At 47.1% G+C, this 24560-nt stretch overlaps 1 protein-coding gene across 1 annotated transcript in view; it reads right to left on the bottom strand.

Moving 5' to 3' along the window:
* Positions 1–8898, bottom strand: part of IRAK1BP1 (interleukin 1 receptor associated kinase 1 binding protein 1) — a 71895-nt gene extending 62997 nt beyond the window's left edge. The window contains exon 1 of the mRNA XM_078648098.1: positions 8478–8898. Within this exon, the coding sequence (XP_078504224.1) occupies positions 8478–8804 (327 nt within the window). The 5' untranslated portion in view covers positions 8805–8898. The remainder of the gene's footprint in view (positions 1–8477) is intronic.
* Between the last annotated feature and the right edge of the window lie 15662 nt (positions 8899–24560).

Below are 24560 nucleotides of genomic sequence, written 5' to 3'. Positions count from 1 at the left end.
TTTACTGACTGAGACCCTGCTAATAAGGACCCCAATCTCTTCGCTTCTTCCCTAAACTGGACATGGGGAGTACTTATGTACACTCCAGATTGGCTACTAGGGTACTCTTGTAAGTCCCTAGTATATATTACTAAGGTGCCCAGGGCATGGGTACACCAGGGGATCTCCCATGGGATGAAGAATGTATTATGCCACCAATGAGAGACCACACAAATTGTGAGTCCAGGCCTGCCATTTCAGCCTGTATAAGCTGGTGCTAGCACCATTTATGATAGATATGGGTTTCCCTATATCTGAGGTCACTACACTTAAAACCTATAAGTCACCTCTAAGGCAGGCCTCTCAATCTTGAGGGCATGATGCTGGGTATGAAGTGTGAGGGTGCCCCTTCTCCCGGGTTGTAAGTGCATCAGCCATTATACCATATATAGTAGCCATGCGTCATTAAGCGATGACCATCTCTAAGCTGCAACGGACCCTGTCATGTTTGGTATAAAACATGTTGGAATTATACCCCCACACCGTCAACGATGTGGGGGGTATGATTCCATGCACTGTAAAGCTCCTCTGGGAGGCCCTCAGTGCTCCTGGTACCAGTCTTCCAGAACAGGACCGCATGCTAGGGCCAGAGACACGTTTTAGCCCTCCTGCTGCTGAGCCAAGCTTGAGCAGGGGAAAGCAGAACAATAGATATCCTGTCACAGGGAGGTGTGACCACCTCCCAGACAGGGTTTAGTGTATTGGGGCATGGTGGGGGCGCTTGCAAGCACCACTGAGACTGCTTCAAGGGCACATTTAGTGCCCTCCTTGCATACTCCATTTCAAAACAGTTAAGGGAGCCATTGGCTCCCGCTCTGGTATGAAACTGGACAAAGGACATGGGAGTATCCTCCCCACAATCCAGCCCCTCCTCTTGGAGGTTACTCTAAATCGTCTCAACACTTTCCTAAGGGTTCTTAAGGGCTTACCTGTGGGTGGGTCCCGAGATTGGTCGTGGGACAAGATTCAGATCACATACCACTTCAACTTCGATCGTCAGAACACTCTGGACTTCGCTTTGGGAACTGAGCATGCACAGGGGAAGATTCCTGCTGCTCCTGGTCTCGTCCTCCTACTAGGTTTCTGCAATGTCTGTGCCCGTGCTCCATACGGTAGGCAGACAAAATATTGAGTTTTAAATATCGACATACAATAATGTCGATATTTAAATATCGAAGGGACAGAATTTCGAAGGTAAGTAATATCGATTTTGTTAATATCGATATTACTAATATCGATTTTTATATGAATTTTATGTATATTATTATGTATTTAATATGTATATTATTTTTTAATGTAATTTATTTACATTTTGTATTTTAGTACCGTAGCGGGTTGTCGGTTTATAGGGGAATAGGGTTGGAAGTAATTTAATTATACTAATTTAATTAATATTTTTTTGAAATTATGAATTAATTTTAATTAATTGGTAATTAATTTGTATTAATTGGTAATTATTTTGTATTATTTTACATTAATTGATTAATTGGTAATTATGTTCTGTAGCGGGTTGTGGGTTTTTAGGGGAATAGGGTTCGGAAGTGATTTAAATTATACTAAATTAACTATTAATTTTTATGAATTATAAATTAATTTAAATTAATTAGTAAATAATTTTTATTAATTGGTAATTAATTTAAATTAATTGATTAATTGATAATTATGTTCTGTAGCGGGTTATGAGTTTATAGGGGAGTAGGGTGGGAAGTAATTTAAATGTAATTAAGTAATAATGTATTTTAATTAATTGTTTTTGTTAATTATATTATTGGTGAATAATTATTAATTGGTAATTAATTATTCATTGGTATTTATTTTTTAATTTATTTTCAGTTAATTATTCATTGGTAATTATGTTTTAAATAATTATGTATTGGTATTTGTAAATAGTTTAGATTTATTTAATAATTAATTTTTTTAATATTCTTAAATATTAATTTATTTATAAGTATGTTATTTTTAACTTCTACGCTATCCTACTGTTGCACTCTCTGGAGTGGGAATAGTAATCTTTACCCCTACGCTATCCAACACTTTCCTTACTGTTGCACTCTCTGGAGTGGGAATAGTAATTTTTACCCCTACGCTATCCAACACTTTCCCTGCTGTTGCACTCTCTGAAGTTGGGAATAGTAATTTTTACTCCTACGCTATCCAACACTTTCCCTACTGTTGCACTCTTTGGAGTGGGAATAGTAATTGTTACCCCTACGCTATCCAACACTTTCCATACTGTTGCACTCTTTGGAGTGGGAATAGTCATTTTTACCTCTAGGCTATCCAACATTTTACTTATTGTTGTTTTTTTTGGAACTATAATAGTATTTTATTCCCTCTGTTATTTAATATATTTTGTATAGTTTTAGCTAATGTAGTATATAATTAATTTAAAAAATATTAAAAGTCAATTTCATTTTTTAATTTGTTTTGCATAATTATTACATTTTTATTTATGTTAATATTTTATCTGTATAGATGAATTTGTAATTCATAATATATTTAATTATTTATAATGTATTAAAACAAGTATTCAAAATGAATATTAAAGTATATATATTATATAATATATGTGTATGTTTAATTAATGTTTTACTAAATTATGTGTATTGCTTATTAATTTTAAATATAAAATATTTTAACTATGTTTATTATATTTTTAAGTATTTTTTAATTTATTTTACTTTTTTTTAATTTACAAAAACAATATTTTTTAACAATATTTTTGACATTGATATTTTTTTCGATATTTTTATACTTACCTTGTTGTAGATAGGATGTTGATATTGTTGACATTGATATTAATGCTCCGATATTTTTGAACCTCGATATTATGTCTTTCTATATTTTGTCAGACATTCGCTCCATACAGGTTCTTCACCAGGCATGTGGACATCCAAGACACTTGAAGGAATCTCCCTTGGAGTGAAGAAGTCACTCCCTTGCATCTGTAGGCACTGGAGCTCAGCTGACCGGTATGCTGATCCTGGGCTCCCACTGACTCCTAAAGGCTCAGCAACACAGGCGGTGGTTCTGCAACTCCCTCGAGGCCTACATTGTCTTTTTACTGAGTTTGAGGCCAGTATCCCTTGTCCGAACCGCTGGAACAGAACCCCTGTTCACCGCGTCAACTTGCCGTAGTCAAGGCTTGTTGACTCTCTGCCCCAGACATCTTCGGGCTCCAAGAAGCTCCAACCTCAAGCAAATCCTGCAGCCATGATCTTCGCCCTCACCACTTCCTCTGCACCGTGGGCCTTCTTCTTTGGCAAGCTGCTTGAGGACCTCTTGCGACTCCTGTGCCTTTGGCTCGTGGGTCCTCTGGAGGGTCTTCTTTGGCTGCAATGGGCTCCCCTGCTTGTTCGGGGCTTGCTCAGACTTACCTGCTCGTGGTGAGTCACTTGGACCTTGCTCGTCCCGACACTGCACCTTTTTCTTCGACTAAGTTGTTTGTCCTTGTCAAGACTTGTTGGTGCCCCTGCCGGACACTGACCCCTTGGCTCTTGACATCCGACATGGGATAAGCTCGTGAACGGCTGCTGGTCCTCCACAGAATCGCCTGGTCCACACAGTTGCACCTTCAAGGGCACCGTCAACTCTCCTGCATCTACCGACATCGGTGGGCATTAGTTTTCCGTGCCTCCTGGTCACTCCTGAGTGGCATAGACTCCGTCCCCTCTGATTGCAGGTTCTTCTCACCTTGAATCAATTTTTGGGTTCCACTGTACTCCTTTGTCTTCTTCTCCAGGTGCATCTTTCCTGAGGCCCTCCATTGTGGTCTACGGCGGTTTCCGACGTCAATTGACACCCATTTACCCGGCTTCCCTGGTGTAGTTATACATCTTTAACAGGATTTCTTCAGGGTCCACTGGGAAGGGTCCTTCTTTAAAATTGCAACCGTAACTTTTCTATTGACTAACATTGAGCATGCAGTTCTGTTCTCATTTAGCACACAACCGCTTTGGGGCTCCTAGATACTCACCTAGGGTAGTGCCTTGGGTCCCCGACTCTTCTGCGTCTTGTGGGTCCATTCTTGAGTTGAGTTGTGGTTAGCATTCCACTATTTTAGTATATGGTTTGGTCTCCCCCTGGAGACCACTGTGTAATTGTGCTACTTACGTGTTCTATTTTCTAAGTATTGTGTTTGTATCTTCGGGTAGGAGATAATACAACATGTTAGTGAGTGTTTGTAATAAAATACATATTTTTATAACTGACCTGTGTGATTCTTTTTCACTTAACCTATACCATAAGATTAATTACTGGTAAAACAAGCTGCTTTACACTCCTTCTCGAGTAAGCCTGAAAGCTGCTCTCCACAGCTACCACTTAGAGAGCATTCTAAGTTTGTCTAAGACCACTAAAATCATCATAAGCGTGGTCTGGATTAGTGCAGGGTGTTTCAAATACATAAGTGAGCACCATATACTGACAGCCACTCACACAGAACTAAGATATTACTGCCGTGGCAACACGCAAGCACACTGCAAACATTCAAATGTCACATATTGTCAGGGCCACTGGAATTGTGCGACTGTACGTTTGCTACAATTTCCTGTATATTTATAGATTTGCTGCATTTGTCACATAATGCATCAACTGTGGCATAATCTGCAGATTTTAACCCTAAAAAACCTTTTTATTTCTAGCTCAAACAGTTCAAACGTTACCAAAAATGCAGCAACACATATTGCTGCTTAGTGGAAGCCCCTGTGCAAAGCTGGTCTGGTCACATTTCTGTTGCTTGTTGCTATATTTGGATGTTAAACTGGTACAAATGAGGTGCGAACCATAACCAGACAGTGCTACCAAGTTTAACAAGCATTGGCAAAGACAACCTGTCTCGCCCAGGCAAAAGCTATTGGCTTTGCCAATATTTTTTAGCTATGTTGGACACCAGCGTGGCTGTTGTTCAGGAACGCTAAAAGTTAGTGGTATAAAGGGGAGCGTCATGGAGTGGCATGGAGTGATGTAGTGTGTTGTGGAGTAAGTAGAGTGTCGTAGAGTAGAAGGGAGTAGAGTGGAGAAGAGTGTCAGAGTGGAGTGGAGAGTTTCATAGAGTGGAGTGGCATAGTGTGTCATGGAGTGGTGTAGAGCAGAGTGGACTGGCATGGAGGGTGTTGCCTAAAGTGGAGCAGAGTGTTGTAGAGAAGAGTGACATACAGCAGAGTACATTGCTGTAGAGTGGAGTAGCATTGAGTGAAGTAGTGTGGGAGAGTAGAATTGCACAGAGTTGAGGAGAGTGTTGTAGAATAGAGTGGAGTAAAATGGCATGAACGAGCATAGAGGAATGTGTGGAGAATCATAGAGTGGCATGGTGTTCTGAAGTGTTAGGGTGGAGTAGAGTGTTGTAGAGTGTCAAACTGGAGTATCGTATAGTAGAATGTCGTAGAGAGGAGTATAGTGGTCTAGAGTGAAGTGGTGTAAAGAACAGTGTAAAGTACAGTGGGACAGAGTAAATTGGAATAGAGTACAGTGTCTTAGAGTGCACTGGTTTTGAATAAATTGATGAAGAGTGCATTAGGGTAGAGTGCAGTGGTGTAGAGTAGACTGTTGCAGAGTAGAGTGAAGTGGCATCGGGTGGAGTGGTGCATGGCAGGGTAGACGGGAGTAGAGCAGTGTGGAGTGCAGTTGCCTAGAGTAGAGTGGAGTGCAGTGGCATGGAGTGCAATGGTGCAGTGTAGACAAGAGTGGAGTGATGCAGAGTGTAGTAGCGTAAAGCGCATTGGAGTAGAGTGCAATAAAGTGTTGTAGAGTACAGTGCAGCGGCATAGAGTGCAGTTGTAGGAAAGTGGGTTTCTGTTGTAGTACCCTCCCCTTTTTGCCTGGCCTATGATGCAAATGTGACTGTAGAGTCCTGGGTCCGTTAACAAGGTTCCCAGTAACAGTGTTCTTTCCCAAAACTGTACCATTGCTTCCCCAGTTGGCACATCTATGGCTCACATATAAGTCCCTTGTAAAAGATACCAGTGGTACCAAAGTCCTTGTGACCAGAGAGGGTCTCCAAGGGCTGCAGCATGTATTGTGCCACTGTGAGAAAATACCCTCTTTCTGCTCATGTACTTTGACTAAGTGTGCCCTGGGTTCCTGCTAATCAGGCACCCAGGGACTACGTTCTTTCACTAAAACTGCATTGAAGACATAACCCAATTGGCACTCTCTGGCCACAGGTCAGCCCCTGGTAAATGGTACCCCGGGTACCCAGGGCACTGTGACCAGGGAAGGCCTCTAAGGGCTGCACCACTTATTGTGGCACCCTTAGAGGGCCTGTACCTTTACACTCACACACTTCCTTTGCAGGCTGTGTGTTTTGGTGCAGAACAAAGTGAAGAGTCGACATGGCACACATCCCTGTGTAAACAATACTATTGTTGGGAGTGGGCTTGCACACCTTGATTTTCTCAATTGTATTCAAATCATAAGAGCTTATGTACTCTATTTTTAAAGCAGGTTAGCGTGATATTCAAGCTGTGGGGTTAGCCCTATACCCCTCTCAGGTAAGATTGCATGTAAACAAGGCCGAGGTAAAACCCAGGACCTGCGTGAAGCACAGCTCAAGACTCAAAATAGTCTCTCCGAGTTCTAAATATTTTCTAAAAAAAAGTTATACCAAAACCATTTTTAAGAAACTGACTCAAAAACATTTTGATAAGAGTTAATTCCACTCTTTTGTATTCAACGATTTTTCATAATGCATTATCAATGCTTATCATCTTTGATATGATATGTACAGAAGAAATTAAACATGTTCTAAATCTTGACAAACAATATTACAATGATTCCCAATGCATTTCATTTTTTTTCCAAAACCCTTCGTAAGGGGTAATGTAATAGAGAAATTTACATATAAATTGTCGAGATGTCCTCCGTTCAGAGCTCAAATCAAATCAGAATCAAATGAATATTTGATGAGCCAATGTTACATTACGGTGTTAAAAGAACTAAAATTAGGATTTGCACTCAGGAAAGATATAGTGTCGAGGGAGGGGTGAAGTATTACAGAAGTGTAATGTGCATAAGAAAAACACTGTTGTGCTTGAGATAGATTTGTTAAGAAGAATACTAATCAAGCTGCTCGTGAATGGGAGTAAATTAACCACTCTCCGTCACCATTCCCCAGTTGAAAAAATGTGCTGAATTAAATGATGTTGAGGCTTTTGCCGCTTACCCAAACATATAACTTTGTATTCCAATTACTGTAAATTCTAGCATGGCTGAAACACTGAAAAAAACACAACCTCAATAAATAAAGTCCAACACACACCTTCCACACACTCCACAGAATGTTCAGATGGATCCCAGGCAACACCAGAAAGACCATCACTCAAACCTTCGTCACCAGCCTCCTCGACTAATGCAATGCACTCTACTCCAGTATCCCCACCCGGGATGGTCATCTAGAACACCACAGCCAGATTCATGCTGGACCTTCCCAGATGGACCCACATCACTCCCCCACTTCAGAAGCCTCCACTGGCTCCCTATCCAAAAGAGATGCCAGGTCAAGATCCTCATGTAAGCCTACAAAGCCCTACACGATCAAGTACTGGCTTACATCAACCACTGGCTCAATTTCCGTCCACCCGCCAGACACTTGCGCTCCTCCTTGTTAGCCTTTGCGCACACCCTGCATCCTTCGCAGCGGGGCTGTTCCTTCTCCTAAATCACCTCCAAGTCCTGGAACGACCTGCCCCTCCACCTCCGGACTGCTCCATCCATAGCGGACTTCAGAAGGAAGCTCAAGATCTGGCTTTTCAACTTAGAAGACCCCAAGCGCCCAGATGCCCCGAGGGGGGACAGTACAGCACTCTACAAATGCTGATTGATTGACCCACATATACAAAGTCTTGCACAACGAAGGACCTGACTACATTAACAAACTCATAACCTCCCATCAACCGACTAGACACCTAGGATCAGCCACCCTCTTACTCGCAGTCCACAGAAGCAACAGCAGAGGATGCTCCTTCTCACACCTAGCGGCCAAAATTTGGAATCAGCAATTCAGGAAAGGACTTAAGAACTGGCTGTTCGAGTGAGCAGTTCACCACCTAGTAGGTAGCAACTCCAGTGCCCACAGTCTTGAGACCCTCACAAATTATTTGCCATTCTTTATAATTCCTTGATTGATTAACAGCAAACAAAAAGTCTTGAAGAGACAACGCATGAGCTGTCCACGCGAGACTAACAAATGAGGACATAATTAAGTAATATTGTTAAAAAATGTGCCACGTTAAGCCGCATAATTTGTCTTTTCTTGCTGCATAATTTGGCCCTCTCCTGCTGCATAATTCCAGTGGCCCTTCATAAAGTACCCAGCAGAGTTGCAGCTTGGCTGCCTGTGTGGGGAGTATCCTGTACCTAGATATGTAGTGACCAGACTCAGAGGGCAAAGCGCTGGGGCGACCAATGCAAGTTTCTGGGAAGAAAGCTCAGCATTTTACCTGCACACCGTATTGTCGTATGCTCTGCAATATGTAGTCCAGGCGGCGGTTGACACTGCTCTTGGCCTCGATGGCAGTCTCTTTACAGCTGCTTAGATGCACAGACACCCGTGCACGATCCGGGGCGGCTGAAAGTTCAGCCACAGCACTCACATGAACCTCGCGGGGAGGTGCATCCCGCAAGGCTACTTCAGAACGGTTTTCCTGTTTCTCCATGCCTCGGTGTCTGCAGAGGCCAACCTCACCTACTATCTCGTTTGTTTCACGGGCACAGAGTGCAGCAAACACTCTGGACACTGGCAATGGCTGTACTCTAGAAACAAGCATATTCTCTAACAGGCCACCGTCGAACTAAAACCATGGCAACAGACGCTGCGGACCTTCGTTTTGAGCTTCCTGATGGTTATCGCGTATCTTAGAGTGTGCGCATGCGTCATCGTGCGCATGCGTACTAATTAGTTTGGGATGATTTTCTAAGCGCCCCGTGGGTCGGCCAGCATTCTTATGTGTGGTGCGCATGCGTTGCATTCGCGTTTTAGTAGTTGGAACACATGCGTTGCGTACTATATGTAATTTGGGATCACCAGCGTAGCTAGGGGAGGGCGTGGGGGGCGGTCCGCCCCAGGCGGCACTATTGTGAGGGCGACCGCCGACCGGCACTGGCCAGTTGAGCCTGGGATCACAGATGTATATTGAAGTCCCCCTGGCGGGGTAGCGCTACCTTCTCGAGTCTTCCCACAACACCTACCTCGAGTTCCTCTTAGTCTGGCGATGGAGACTGATCAGGGGGAAAGTAAGAAAGTAAACGCTGTATGGACCAGCGCTAACAACTATCTCTCTTAGGCTCGGGTCCTGTCGTTTGGCTCTCAGTAAACCCAGCTAAAGCCAAGACGATCATTGGGCTGCTGAAAGGGCTTCAGTAACACCCCCCCCCCTCCCGTTGTGTGTTTATGACTGTGAGGTGGCGCCACGCTAATAAAGTGAAATAGAAGGACGTGTGTGAAGGGCAATATGAAAGGAAGAATGAAGTGTTCACGCTATATTGATAACCACATAAAAAAGCCACTTTAAATAAAGTAAACAAATAAAATAACGTAGTGAAGTAGCAGGAAGGGTATTCAGTGTGCGAGTGAGTGGCTGCACAGATTTCTTTGCTGAACACTGCACGGGGCGAAGAGCGAGCGTGGGAAGGCACTTAATGAAAATATATAAGCAAAATAATGTGGACATGCACATAGCTGCCAAGGTTTCAGATTGCTATGTGTGACATTTTCATAATTTCAGTGTAATTATGAGTGACATTTCACCGATTATGAGTGGCACTTCGCGCGCAAAATCAAGCAATGAAGATGAGGGGAAAAGTATAAATATCAGAAATTACATCTATTTGAGCAATGAGATCGGCTTTAGGATCATGTGTTCAAACACACATAGTTAAGCTAAAAGAGTTCTAACCAAAAACGCTAAAGAGTTCTAAAACAGGCAATTGACTTTCTCCATCTATGGATAAAGGATCTGTAAAAACATCGCTGTATCCATCAGGTCTGCCTCAACACAGCTCAAACTGAGGAAAGAGTTGTAGATGCACCCTTTTAAAGACCAGGACACCACAATGCAGTAATATTACATGTCTCCTCACAGAACCCATGTACCTCTACCATCACTCGCTGACTATACTCGTGCCTTGACCCTGTACATCACTCCACTTGTCTTGGTTTGTGCTATTAAAATAGCATATACTTAGAATAATCTCCCTTCACAGACATAGAAATTCAGAGTAATCTACATGCACAGGTGAAAGAATGCAAACGTTTTGCTTAGTCATATATGGCGACTAATAACTAGAATATTATAAGCAGAGAAGCAATGTTAAATACAATAATCAAATAAAACAATCTTTTTATTTAAAAAGTAACACTTCGGATCTGGATAACAATGTTAGAGTTATTTGAAAATTGTAATGTATCCAGATACAGCCCTGCAAGTGGTTGTTTCTCTTAGCTTTTTCTGTTTATTTGCTATCAGTCTTGTACCCAAACTCTGTTCAAACAGTGTGCCTACCTGGAAGCCCTCGCTGCCTGTGCCCTAACTTAGCTCCAGGAGTTCCTATGGGCCCTCGCTGCCTGTGCCAATACTCGGGTGTAAACCTACGAAAATCTCCATCTGCTCTGCAGACAGAACACAATTGAGATGGTGAAATGTTTCAGGCTTCCCCTGCAATACTCTAGCCGCCCTCCAGCAGAGATAGTGCCTATAATACGGGAGATGGGCTGACATTACAGAAATGGAGGCTTAGGTCTGGGGGGTGGGAGAAGAAGGAGGGAATACATGTTTCATTTATTTATGTGTATTGTATGGCACACACATTTATGTCCATTTTTTGGGATTATTATAAACAGGAACAATGCTAGAGTTCAAACATTAACAAAAAAAGTAGGTTGTACAGTAAGAATGTCCATTAGTGAAACAATCGCTTAGTACAACAGTAAGCCAGTGATATTTGTAAGCAGCACGCACTGAAGAGGAGCTGGTATCTTGCAAAGCCAAGCGGCGAGTAGGAGTGAGACCGTAATGCAAACAACTATGGTCTGAAACAACCGACTGCTTGCTACTTAAAAGGTTAGTCTGTGTGAGGCACTTACTTGCGGCGTGGGGAACACTGCAGTGCTGTCACGGTACGAGCCAGCCGCCACGACTTCCTCCTGCACCGTGCAGAGGCCACGAGTCACGGACTGGCGCAGGTCCTGCATTTTAATATACCCTTAGTTCTGCTGCACTCACTGCAGCGCTACAGGCTTCAGTGCCTGTTGAGGCACCATCAGTTTGGCGGACGGGTCGTGTGGGTGACGTGGTAGTCAGATCACGGCAGGCGCGGTGAGATCTGAAACTGTCTGCAAAGCCGTGCCGCCCGCTGAACAGCATCCATTATTGCATTGACAAAACGGCACCACAACAGCAATTGATCAATGTCATTGACAAAACGACACCTGGCTTACCACAGCATCACCAGTGTCTTTGTTAAAACTTTTATTGTTAAATAGAAAGTATACAATAGTATCACAGTACAACTGTGCCACCCTAAATCTTAATAATTAAGAGGGAGTGACGACCCGACTGGTCACTGTACTGCTGCCCAGCCTGCATGGATGTGCACTCTGCCTCCTACCTGTCTTCATCCAGGCTGCTGGCCACTCGAGTCGACTCGTCCCCCCCGCCGCTCACAGTTGCTGGCCAGCTGACTGTGGCTGGCTCAGCTGTCAGGTGCCTGCAGTGTTTTGGGCGTAGCCGCTGGCCCGGCTGCCCGTCGCAATCGACCATTCATGCCTCTTCCACGGCGGGCGGCCATGAGATACTCGAGTCTCGTGTCTCGTGCTGCACTCCACTGACTCAGATGAGTCCCCTGCCTCTTCCTCCGGACTAGTGAGGGCACTCTACCGGCACATCCGCATAACTAATCCCGGCCCACATGGTGTGCCACAGTGACTGACAGCAGTATCGACTGCTGAGAGGCCGACAGCCCCTCCCTCCCCCTAATTGGAGCAGTGTGAGTCTGACTCTGTAAGGCGCGCCGCGCTGGCGCCGCAGCCGCTATTGCCGCATTGTTTCCAGGCGACACAGCAGGCATGGGCAGAGTGAGATACATTATAGCGCTCTCAGCCACTCCACAGAGCGGAGAGCACGTGGTTTAACTATTTAGGAACTCAACCCAGCAAGCAGCACCGCCCCACCAAGCAGCAGAGAGCCTGTGCACAAGCGCCGCTGGTGGCACGCCTGGCAGGTGGCAAAATGCGTGACAATGCATTTCAGTGCGGTGATGCGGATCACCGCACTGAAATGCGTGAGCGTCACACCTGTTGCGTGACGCTTGGCAGGACTGCATGCAACATGAAGGGTGAGGATGTGGGGGACGGGTTAACAATGCTGTGTGCAAGTAAGTGGCAGCACAGCTTTGGTTTTTATAAAAAAAATTGTTTTCATCAACATGGTGCACAGGGAGAAGAGCGTAACACGAGGAGCAAAGAAAACCTGTGCGAAAGAGTGCACCAAGACGAAGACACTTGCAAATTTAATTCACACCCTCTCTATTATCTGAAGGAAGACCTTTCATTAGAGAAAAATCTATTCTCCATGACTATGGAAGTGCCTTCCCAGTGTGTTCTTGTGGTTTGAGTCTGCCATTTATTGCAGTATTATCCTTCTACCTGTGTTTGGTACCCTTTTGTAACATGCACACGTCACTTTTCTCTTGTAACACACTGTTTGCTACCTCTTACATTTTGTTTGCTTTAGATACTTGCACATGTGCCACCGTTGCCTACATAACGTTTGTCCCTGTGCTTGAGTGTCTGCCATTTATTGCAGTATTATACCTCTACTTGTACTTTGTACGCTTTTGTAACTTGCACACATGTCACTTTTTCCTCCTGTAATGTACCTTTGCTACCTCTTGTAAATGTACAGGCATTTATATAGCGCAAATCACCAAGCGGTTTCTAAGCGCTTGCTTAGGGAACCCGTCCTGGTATTCCCCTGTGAGATAACCCCAGCAGGGTATCCGCAAGGTGAAAGCCAGGCATCCCGCCGCGAGGGGCCGTTGTGGAGATTAAGCAAGCTATTGCCCAGAGTCGCAGAGTGTGAACCCGTGAATCGAGTAGGCACCGGAGCGAGAATTGTCGAGTCCATGGACAATTTAGGACTCAAGACCCCGCCAAGCCGGGAATTGAACCCTGGTCCCGGGCTGACCTCTGCTTCCAGGTCTGCCTCCTCTAACCAGTGAGCCACACTTCTCTTGTATTTTGTTTGCTCACAATTGTCACTATTGCCTCATGTAATTTAACGTTTGATTTTGTAATTTGTTCACTTGTAATTTTCTCCTCATGTATCAGTACTGTTCTGTTAGAACTGGCTATTTCTGGTAGGCTAAGGCTGACGCCAAAGCCAGGCAGAAACCACCATTATAGTCAGGGCAAGGGAGTCACACGCCAAGATAACCCCTGCTCACCCCCTTGGTAGCTTGGCACGAGCAGTGAGGCTAAACTCGGAGGCAATGTGTAAAGCATTTGCGCCAGCACACAACAGCAACAACATCCTAGGCACACCACAAATGGGACTCCACACAAGGTTATATTAAAGTAACTTTTGTATTGTAAACACACATCAGATAAGAATCACACATGTACATTGTGCCAACTGGCACGGGCAACATTCATAAGGGATTATGTACAGGACAGGGCCACATGGGCCACTGTCAGAATCAACGCTTTTAGAAGTACTTTGTAGAAATGAAATACTGTCAGAAATTAGAATAAGTATAGCACAAAATAACAGGTATAAATCACATCCAGTAACTACTGGGAACAGGTAAGTACCACCTACGCAACCCTAACCACCATAGGAGAATGTCACGCAGGGGACCAGGACCTCACTAGGACCACCTGTACTAAAAAGAACAACCACCTAAGTATCACACAGCATTTAGGGGTCTAGGAAAGAACACATTACCCAGGATGTATGAAACACATTCAGAGGAGTAGTAAAGGGAAACACATGATGCATAAACCTACACATTCAGCGGTGTTAAGAACAAAGCACATGATGCATCACAAACACATTCAGAGGTGCAGCGCTAGGAGACACATGACGCCTAAAACATTCAGAGGTACAGCGCAGGGAAAGAAAGACACAACTCAATAGCGCAAAGACACATGATGCCTAAAACATTCAGAGGTGCAAGGAAAAACCACACAATTGCGCAAAACCTTACATAAGCCACCACCTGTGGCAGTCCCTAGGCCAACTGGCCTTGTTGGGGCTAGGACGCCCTGAGTCTCAATGTCAGGGGCCTAAACGGTGCAGATGCCCACTACTTGCTGGGCACCTGTGGACATCCCAAAACCTAAACGGTGCAGCTGCCCACTAATTGCTGGGCAGCTGGGAACTTCAAAACTGCGGCAAGGGCTCTCACTGGCCCTAGACAAACTGCGCCGCAGGGGTTGGAGCCACACAGGCTTTCCAAATACATACGTCCACGTTGGAGCCACATAGGCTCTAAAAACACTGGTCAAACGTTGGAGCCACACAGGCTCTGAAAACAATAGGCCCTGTGGAGCCCTCAGGCTCTGAAAACAATCACATGGGCAGGAAGCCTCTCAGGGCTCAACGAATATGCCCCCACAAGCCTCTCTGGACTCTACTTCACGTTGGGGCGACCCGCTGCCAACCGGGGCCGCCCTGCTGCTCCATCTATGCCCCCCTAGACACCTGTGGGGGGGTCGGTGGAGCCCCCCTCGGGGGCTCGACATCACAGGAAACCCCGTTGAGCCCCTCAGGCTCGAAAGCTATAATGCCCCACGGTGTGGCCGCTGCCCACTGCTCAACGGGGCAGCGGGAAGGGAGAAGGAGGCCCAGGCCACGGGGGCGAGCACCGAAAGCGTGCTCCGACACACCCCCCAACCGCCTCCCACCGAGCTGCCCTCACCGGAGCTCCTGGGCGGCGTCTCGTTCGGCTCCTCTCTCTCGCCGGGGCTCAGCAGGGCTCTCCGCCTCTTCTCCTCATCTGGGTGAGTGCACCGGGGCGCAGAGTAGGCTCCTGCCTGCCCCGGTGCCCAATGCAGCCGCGACTCTTCTCTCTCGGGGCTCCCTCCGCACACGGGGGCCCCGTCACCGGCCACAGCTCCACTTCTCCTCCCGGGGCACCAGCCAATCCCAATGCGGCAGCGGGCGGGACTTCCACGCAAAACCGGAAGTCCCGCCCCGAGTCAGGCGCTTGTGCCTGCCTTCCTGTTTTGGCGGCGCGAGGGCCGTGGCGGTGGTTTTAACGAGCACAGAGAGGGGTAAGCACCCTCGAAAATCAATTAAACGATAGAAGCGAGGTAGGCACTCGCTAGGGCGCCATACACGGGGTAGCACCCGAAGTTATAAAAATAAAGTGCATATGAAGCACTCTGGGTCACACAAAGGGCAGGAGCGCTCCCCTCAGGGAAAACCACAGCGCTCTGCCCAAAAATAAAGTGCTTCCATCGCGCTGGGGGCACTGACAGCCCCACAATCCCCCAGAGATGACCCCTACATCAAGAAGGGTCCCAAAAGTCCTGAGGCATCCAGGAGGCAGCACAGCAGCTCCTATTAAGAGAAATCCTCCAGCAAAGTTCTTCAGGAGTCCAGGACCAGTCCGTCAGGAATCCAGGGGCTGGGCCAAGTCAGCCCAGGCAAGGCAGAGGGGTCTCCCAGAAGTCCTCCAGGGGCTGGGCAGCGCCTGCCCCTGTTAGATTCAAGTCAGAAACAAGAACATTTTGGAAGGGGACACAGCCCCTTCTTATACACAGAAAAGTCTTTGAAGTCTTTGTGTAGGCAGTGTGAGAACCAGCTAGGACTGGTTATAGGGAAGTCCCTTCAGTATCAGGGACAGAGGTGACAGTCGCCCAGCGGGGGGTGGAGCCATCATTGTGGCAGGCAGGCACAGCCCTTCACTATCAGGTGCTAATCTCCTCCCACTTCCCTGGCAGCAGATGCTGCCTTTCATCCACGGGCTGACTCAGACAACCTCCTGGAGCTCTGCAGCCCCTGTCACACTCAAACCAGACAGTCAATCCACAAGCAGGCCCAGGCACTCCTGGGCCAGGAACACCAGCCAATCACGTGCCAGCAGACTCCCTACACAAATATGCCCACTTCTAAAAGTGGCACTTCTAGACTAGACACAACCATGCCGCATACACCATTATGCAGCATTCATTCTCTCGAGTTCGCACATATCAAACTCGACCCTGCACTCCCCACACATCCTGTACTACCATGGGCATACATATTCCCCATTCATTCCTATGGGAGGGCAGGTCACTCACCATACATACACAGACAGCACACGCACTTTAGACTGTACCACAGTGAAAAAGTGCGCAGAGGCCTAAAATCACCAACCCAGGTTCCAGGAACAGGCTAGGAAAAAGCAAAAAAAAGTGTCGGGGTGAACCTGCCAAAAGGGCCAGGTCCAACACGTTCCTATTGTGAAGCACTCTGACACCTTCGGGTAAAGTCCGCACTATATAAAATTGCATAAATAAAACAATGACAATGGGAGGGGGTAGGAGCAAAGGCAAGAGGGAAAGCTGGTAGCCTTGGTGCAGATCAGTGCTTTAAATGGGGAAAAAATAAGTGCAGTTACTCATTAATATGAGCTTGAGGTGTGGCAAGTGGGCGTGGCTAGGGGGCGAGGCTAAGGGCAAGATATGATACATAATGACTCTGTACCAGCTGCAGCCCATATCAAAACACATGTGAAATGCGTTCAAGTAACCAAAACAAGTTAACTCATTACAAAAAATGAAAGTCAAACAGGATGATATGTTAAAAGTGTGGTATCCTGTCACACTAGAATACTCCAGATATGCCATGTAGGCCGCATGCAATCGTGGGTACTAAATGACATGTACTGACACTGTACTTTGTTACTGGGCCAAGACCCTGAGCTTTCAAGAGCCCATTTATTTATACCCTTGGGCGAGCCCACCCTTGGGGTGCATGAATGCGTGGGCGGGCCAGAAGGCTCCGTCACTACATCCCTCCAATCTTTTAGATACAAAGAAAAACCATTTCGGATTAATGTTCAGTCCTGCTTTACGCACCACGCAAAGTGGCTTAGTTTCTGGCTAGGAGTTGGGTTCGGCCGGAGACCATACCTCTGGCTCCGGGAGCTCTTGTTTGCTTCCAACCCCTTCACATCTCTCTCTGACTCGCGCGACACAGTTCCAGTATTCTTTGATTCTTCCGCGGCAGCTACCGCTCTTCCGGCTTGGTGCTGGCTTGTCCCTGGGCTGTCAGGAAAGTATCTGTGGAGACTACCCCGCCTTCTTCCTCAAGGTGTTCCGGGTTCGGATGCCTCTGAAGGCGAGGTACTCCTGGAATTCTCTTCTCTGGAACGGTGGGCCATTGTCTGACTTCACCTCCGCAGGCAGTCCCATCATGGCGAGGACGTGTTCAAGAGCAGTCTTAACGTGGTGAAACGCTGATGATGATACCACTTCCACCACCGGGAATTTTGAGTGGGAGTCGATGAGTACCAGGGTTCTCTGTCCATCTGGAAATGAACCAAAATCTAGACTCACTTTAGACCATGGCTCCCAGCACGGTTCTTCAGTGATCACCGGGTGGGGCGCAGGATCACCACCCATAATGTTGCAGGCATTGCATGTGCGAACGACTCCCTCAACCATGGCGTCCATCCCAGGGAACCAAACTTTGCTCCTCAGCCTGGCCTTGGTCTTCGAGACTCCTTGATGCCCCTGATGCGCTAGACAGACCACTTCTTCATGAAGACTCCTCGGGATCACTAGGGTGGTCCCTCGCAGCATGACTCCATGAAGGCCTTTACTGGGCTCGCTCTGAACTCTCCACACTTGTTGTCTGAACAACCTTTCCTCGGCCGTCAACAAGCTGACACCATCCAGGAAATTGCGCCAGTTTCTGTTAGCTAGTGTTGTCTTGACCATGGCAAGGCATTCATCTGAGTCTGTAGCCTTCCCGACATCTTCCAGCGTGAGAGCGACTAGACATGCTTCGAAGGAGGTCATCCGGACAAATTCTTCAGTGCAATCTTTGACAACGGGCATGTTGGACAGTGTTGGTGGGTCAGGGTGCTGTGATAAGAAGTCGGCAGGGTTGTTGGCCCCTGGGCGGAAGATTACCTCAAAGTGATAGGCCTGTAGCAGAACTGCCCATCTCTGGATCCGGGGAGGGGCGGGTCGAGATGTGCCAGCGAAGATGGGAACCAGAGGTTTGTGTCCGTGACCACCCGCAATGCATGCCCATGTAGGTAGAGATGGAAATGCAGGCAGGCCTACTTGATGGCTAGGGCTTCACGCTCTATCTGTGCGTACCGCATCTCTGTTGTAGTCCGCGCCTGGCTGGCATATGCCATTGGAACCACTCCTTGGACTCTGTTTTCTGCACCAGGACGGCGCCACTCCTAAGGGACTCGCATCTACCACAACCTCTGTGCGACATGACTTTGTCATCGGTAAGGGCCTCCTTGACAGCCTGAAATGCCAGATCTTCTCTTGCGGTCCAGACCCACGGTTGACCAGACTTCGCGAGGGCCTGGGGCGGCTCAGACAGGGACGCCAGGTTGGGAATGAATCGGACACAGTACATGGCCATCCCGAGGAAACTCCGGACTTCCGTGGCAGATGTTGGTCTCGGGGCCGAACGTATGGCCTCCGACTTCTTCGGGTCAACACACAGCCCTTCTCTGGAGAAGATATAATCGAAGAAATCCACTGACTCCTGATAAAATGAGCACTTGGCTTTGTGTAAAGTGAGTCCGTTGTCCGCCAGGCGTTGAAGAGTGGCTCGGAGGTGTATATGGTGTTCCTTCAGCATCTTGGAGAACACAAGGATGTCATCACTCAAGTTTATTACACCCTGCAGTCCCGCGAGAGTCTCCCTTATGGTGTTTTGGAATACCTCCGCGGCCGATGATACGCCGACGCTCAATCTTTTGTAGCGACGCAGTCCTACGTATGTGGAGAACGTTGTGATGTTCCTACTGTCAGGGTGGAGCTCTAGCTGATGATAGCCGGCATTGAGGTCGGGTTTTGTGAACCATTTGGCGCCATTCAGGTCGGCCACAATGTCATCCATCGTTGGTGTGAGATGACGGTCCCTCTTCAGGGCCTTGTTAGGAAAGCGCATGTCGACACACAGTCGGATAGCTCCTGGTTGTTTTGGTTTCAGGGCCACGACCAACGGGGACACCCACGGCGTGGGGCCTTACACCTTCTCTATCACCCCTAGGTCCTCTAACTTCTTCAACTCCTCCACTTGCGGCTGCAAGTGAAATAGCACTCACCGATGCCTCAGGGCCATGGGCCGGACCGTCGGATCAATGTGCAGCGTGAACGTCTTCCCTTTCAGGCAACCAAGGCCCTCGAATAGCATGGGAAAGTCTCTGAGCATCTCTCGGGCATGTAGGTCATGTACCTGGTTCGCAAGAATACTAGCTCCAGGTCGTCCGCTGTGTGACAACTGAGGAGGGTGCCTCTTTTTTCTTCAGTGACGTGGAACTTTGTGTTGAGACGATGGCCCTCACTGACAATTTTGACCTCCATGACTCCTCGTAGAGGAAGCGGCTAATTTCCATCGTACGTGTATACCCTTGCTTTGGACAGCAGGAGCGGCGGGCATGGCGATAGCTTCTCATACTGGTCACTGTCCATCACATTTACTGATGCTCCAGTGTCTATTAGGGCACTCACGGGAGATCCTGAGATGGTGACGGTGCACATGGGCAGCAGTCGGTGCCGTGTTCCTTCCGGGCCGACAAAAGATACAAAGAAGACGTCGTCATCATCAGCGCCCAAACCTGGCGGGTGTTAGACCTGGCACCATTGGCGTGGGTCTTCCTTCCATTTTAGCTGTTGTCTCGTATTTTTGCTGGTGATAGATGCTTTGGGCACTGTGCCACTGCTATTCAGTGCCACAGTGCAAGTGTTCCCTACTGTAAATTTATGTATTAATCAGTGGTTCCATGTTTGGCTATTTGGTTTACTTGTCAGACCCTAGTCTAGTGCACTGAGTGTGCCAGGGCGTGTAATCCAAATGCTGCTAGTGGGCCTGCAGCACTGGTTGTGCCACCCATGGAAGCATCCTTGTAAAATGTGTCTAAGGTCTGCCATTGCAGAGCCTGCGTGCAGTCTGGTACTGTCATGCTGACTGGGCAAGTGCATCCACTTCCCAGTCCCTAAACCTTCCCTTTTCTTCATATCAGTCACCCCTATGGTAGGCCCAAGGGCAGGGTGCATTGTAAGTATAAGGTAGGACAAGCCCTGATATGTGTGGCATGTCCTAATAGTGAATTACAGCCATTTTCGTTTTTCACTATTGCAAGGCTACCTGTTCTCATTAGGCCAAAATGGGCTGTTAAAATTGTTACACTTTATAATCCTAACTGTCTCAGAGAACATGGTAGACATTCGAGTTTAGTATGCCTGAACTCTGAATAATAAAATACATCTTTCAGTGAAGTTTATTTTAATATTCTGTGTTTGCAAATACCACTTTTAGAAAGTAGGTATATGCTTGTCTAACCATTCAAACCTGCCTCTGCTAGTTTGTGTATTCCTATGTCTGGTTTTGTGAGTGACAGAGCTGGGGAATTCCAGGAGACAGGCTGAGTCACCCAGTGGTAAATATAGAGAGATCTGCATCTAGATGGGAGGGAGGAGTGCACTTGAACGCTGAATAGGGCTGTGCCTGCCTTCCACAATGCTGGCTCCGCCCCCTGGGGAGCGGCTGATGTCTCTGCCCTGCACACTGAAAGAAGAGAAGTAGTCCTGTAAACAAAGTACTCCAGGACTGTACTTGCCTTCCACAATGCTGGCTCCACCTCCTGTGAGGCGTCTAATGTGCATGCCCTGCACTGTGAAAGGAAAGGAGAAGTCTGGTAAACAGAGTGCTTCAGAACTGGTTTGGACTGGGTAAAGGCCCCTCTCCCCTCAGAGAACAAGGGATTTCTGGGTATAAATATTGGGACCCTGATCCCATGAAATTAGATCACTTTTGACTACAAGAAGAAACCTTTACTGAGGAGAGGAACCTGAAGAAACTGAGGAGAGACTATTCCCAAGCTGAAGTGCTGCTTGGGGGATTGGCCTGCAGTGGTTGCCTTACTGCCAAAGGAAGGAGAAAGGAACTTTGTGTACTTTGCTTTCAACTTGTGAAGGATTTCCAAGGGCTTGGAAAAGAGCTTTCCTCCTGCGAAGTCTCAGGGACAACAGACTCCCCAGAGCTCTTGTGGTAGTGCCTGCTGCTGTTTTGGGCCTTCTGAGGAACTGCGTGTCTCAAGGAGCTGGAAGTGCGACTCAACGAGAAGAAGCGTGTTGCCGTCGCTGTGCCTGCCGTCGCAACTCCGAAGGACAACTTAGCGCTACGAGTCACATATTGATTGCTGCTACCTTTTAAAAATCTTAAATCCTTCTGTCTCACCTTGTATATTTTCTGAAGATTGTGTGGCGTTACCTGTGGCCCCCCCGGTCCACCGCAGTCAAGAGCGGACTGTTTGAGTGGAGGGAGGTCACAGGGGAACCCGGCATTCGATCTTTTAACCCACTTCCGGGTTGTGCTACACGCGGCCGCCATCTTTGGGCAAGGGACGCTCTAGTGTTTGCGTTCCCTTCCCAAGGCGGGACCTTTAAAAGCAACCTATGGAGCTAGTGCGCAGCGGACGCGCGCAGCGAGCCTGCCGGGCCGCGCCGAAGGCGCGCCAAAGGCAAGCCCGTCTGCGTCCGTCCGCGCCTGTCCGTCACCAGAAGCCTGGACCCCTGGTCCAATTAAACCTAATAATCCCCATAGCCCCATTGGAGCCTTACCTGTGCTCACCTATACTAGAGAATTCCTGTTGCAGCTTAGACCAGCCCTCCAAATATGTCCCCCTCGGAGGATGGCCCGAAGGCCTTTTTCTTGCTATAAGTGTAAGTACCAACCCAGCCCCCTACAGAACACAAAAACTACAGCTAATTCTATTACTACAAGATCTCCTTTTATCGCTGAGACACGACCCGATAAGAAGTCCCCTGCCGAGTCAGCACATCATACTGGATGGATAGGCCTCTTAGCAAATGTTAGGTCGCTCCCCCGACATGCTACTGCCATTTGGGATCTCTTAGAGGATACTAACCCGGATCTGGGATTTCTCACGGAAACCTGGATTAAACCCTCTGCGGTTCCTGCAATAGCTCTAGCTCTACCACCCAGCTTTCGCATTCAAAGACTTGATAGACTAGAACGAGCGGGCGGAGGTATAGCCATAATTCATAAAGAACATATACCAGTTACCATACTCGACCAGTTCTGTTCGGAATTATTTGAATGTCTTATTTTTAAAATTGAACTACATCCCCAACAGAGTTGGAAAGGAGCACTGGTTTATAGGTCCCCTGGACCAATAAACAATTTTAATGGTCGTCTTTTAGAATTTATCGCCCCCCATATTGTTGCTACCCGAAATTTCCTACTTCTAGGAGACTTTAATATTCACAGTGAGGATTCGAACAACTCAGCCGCCAGAACTTGTCTAGAGGACTGGGCTTCGCAAGGGCTTTTCAAACTTAACTGCGATCCCACCCATCTAGCCGGACACACCCTTGATTTAATTCTTTCCAACTCTCAACTCATTGAATATAGAGATACTTTACCGCTCACTTGGTCGGATCACTCTGTAGTCAATTTCCATCTGACAAGCCCCCCCATCCCACCTTCTCTTACACCCCTCACAGATAGGTGGTATAGACCCTGGCATAAAATCAAAGCTCACCACCTGTCAGAAGGCTCCTGAACACTTCGCAGAGGTAGTATTGCTGCAAGTCCCAATCGCCCTCCCACCAGTGTCTCCGCTACAAGAGCAAAGTACACCAGCAAAAGGGAAAGGGGAAGTGGAGAGAGAGAAGAGACACCTCGAAAACCTCTGGCACCTGTTCTGTCTTCTGACTGTCTTTGGGGTCTGCTGTTCGCCAAATTGATGATGCCTAATGCACAGAAGAGGAAGAGAATAAACCACAACAACCTACCTCTACAGTAATTACTCTATGAGAAATACATAGGTTTTATCCTACCAGTGATTCTCTAGGCTATGCTTCTCTTCTGTGTGAGATAGTTTTCTGTGGAGGCTTCCTGACTACTAAGTAAAGGAGACTCTCATTACACTAGGTTCATATTTAGCAGTTCTAGTATCCTAGTGTCCTTTTAGCCTTTTACCTGGAATGCCTCTTACTCCTGCTTTACTGGGGTTTCTGTATATGCAGTGTAAATTGTTAGGACAGTTCTCCTCGCAGCTTCAAGCCCAATTATTCCTTCAGAGCGCGCAAAAAGGTACAGGGAAGGCACAAGGAAGAAGGGAAAGATAGGGAAAGCGCAAGGAAGGGAACGAGGACCAAAGTTCGCTGCTTCAGTTCGCTGAAATACTGTCTTACTGTAAGCTTTCAATTGTTGCCACTGCTGCTGCTCAACTGTCTCTGTGGTTCTATGAAGTGAAAGTTTACTGAAAGGAAAGACGATATAGCATTTGCCAACGTCGTATCCGCCTTGCCTCCTCAGCCGTCTTGAATTCGACTTTCTCCAGAAGACGGGAACTTCTCTGCTGCTTGTGGGAATTTCTCTCTGACTACAAGAAATATACTCTAACTAAACTGGGAGAATGCGAAGCATTACCGGTGGTTATTTAAGCTCCCGTCATGAATTATTGACGTGAAGCTGAAACCCGTCTGCTTCCTCAACGGATTCTCGTGTTGAAGTGCGCAGTACAGAGCTCGCGCTTCCCACAGGTTCACTAGAATGCCGACCGCTCCTAGAACACAGAGCGACTCAGTCCGTCGGCCATCTTAGGGGAAGAATTATAACAGAATTACCAATAACTAAACAAGTACTGTACAAATGTTATTTACAATTGCAAATATCTTATTAGAACGGCCAGGGAAACCACACATTTAACCGCTTGGGTTTTACCACTATTCGCGCCCTCTTATGCCGAGCAGGAATACAAGTGGCGGCAACACGAAGGGTTCGGACAAATCGTAGGTTCCTGACAGTACCCCCTCTTAAGGACCGATTTATCGGTCCTGGTTTGGACGGTTTTAGTGTATGAAATCTTTTAATCAATTGTGGAGCATGAATCTGAGACTCAGGTTCCCAGGACCTGTCTTCAGGGCCATAACCCTTCCAATCCACTAAGTAATGGAGTGAGCCCTTCTTGTACTTGGAATCTAAAATGTCCTTGACTTCATATTCTGCCTGACCCTGAATGTTCAAAGGACCTGGGGGTTTATTGAGACGCATCTTTGGCTTGGTCTTCTTCAATAAGGACACATGGAAAACTGGGTGAATAGCTAAGTTTGTTGGTAACTTTAATTTCACTGTCACTGGACCCAAAACCTTCTCTACAGGGTAAGGACCTACAAACCTAGGCTGAAACTTCCTATTGCCCTTTAAATGAAGATTCTTGGCGGACAGCCAAACCAAATCACCCTCCCGGTACCCAGGAGCAGCTTGTCTATGCCTATCAGCACATTTCTTATATGAGGTCTTGGCCTTGAT

The sequence above is a fragment of the Lissotriton helveticus genome, chromosome 6, assembly GCF_964261635.1.
Source record: "Lissotriton helveticus chromosome 6, aLisHel1.1, whole genome shotgun sequence".
NCBI classification, from domain to species: Eukaryota; Metazoa; Chordata; class Amphibia; order Caudata; family Salamandridae; genus Lissotriton; species Lissotriton helveticus.
This window is presented reverse-complemented; position numbering and strand designations above follow the sequence as displayed.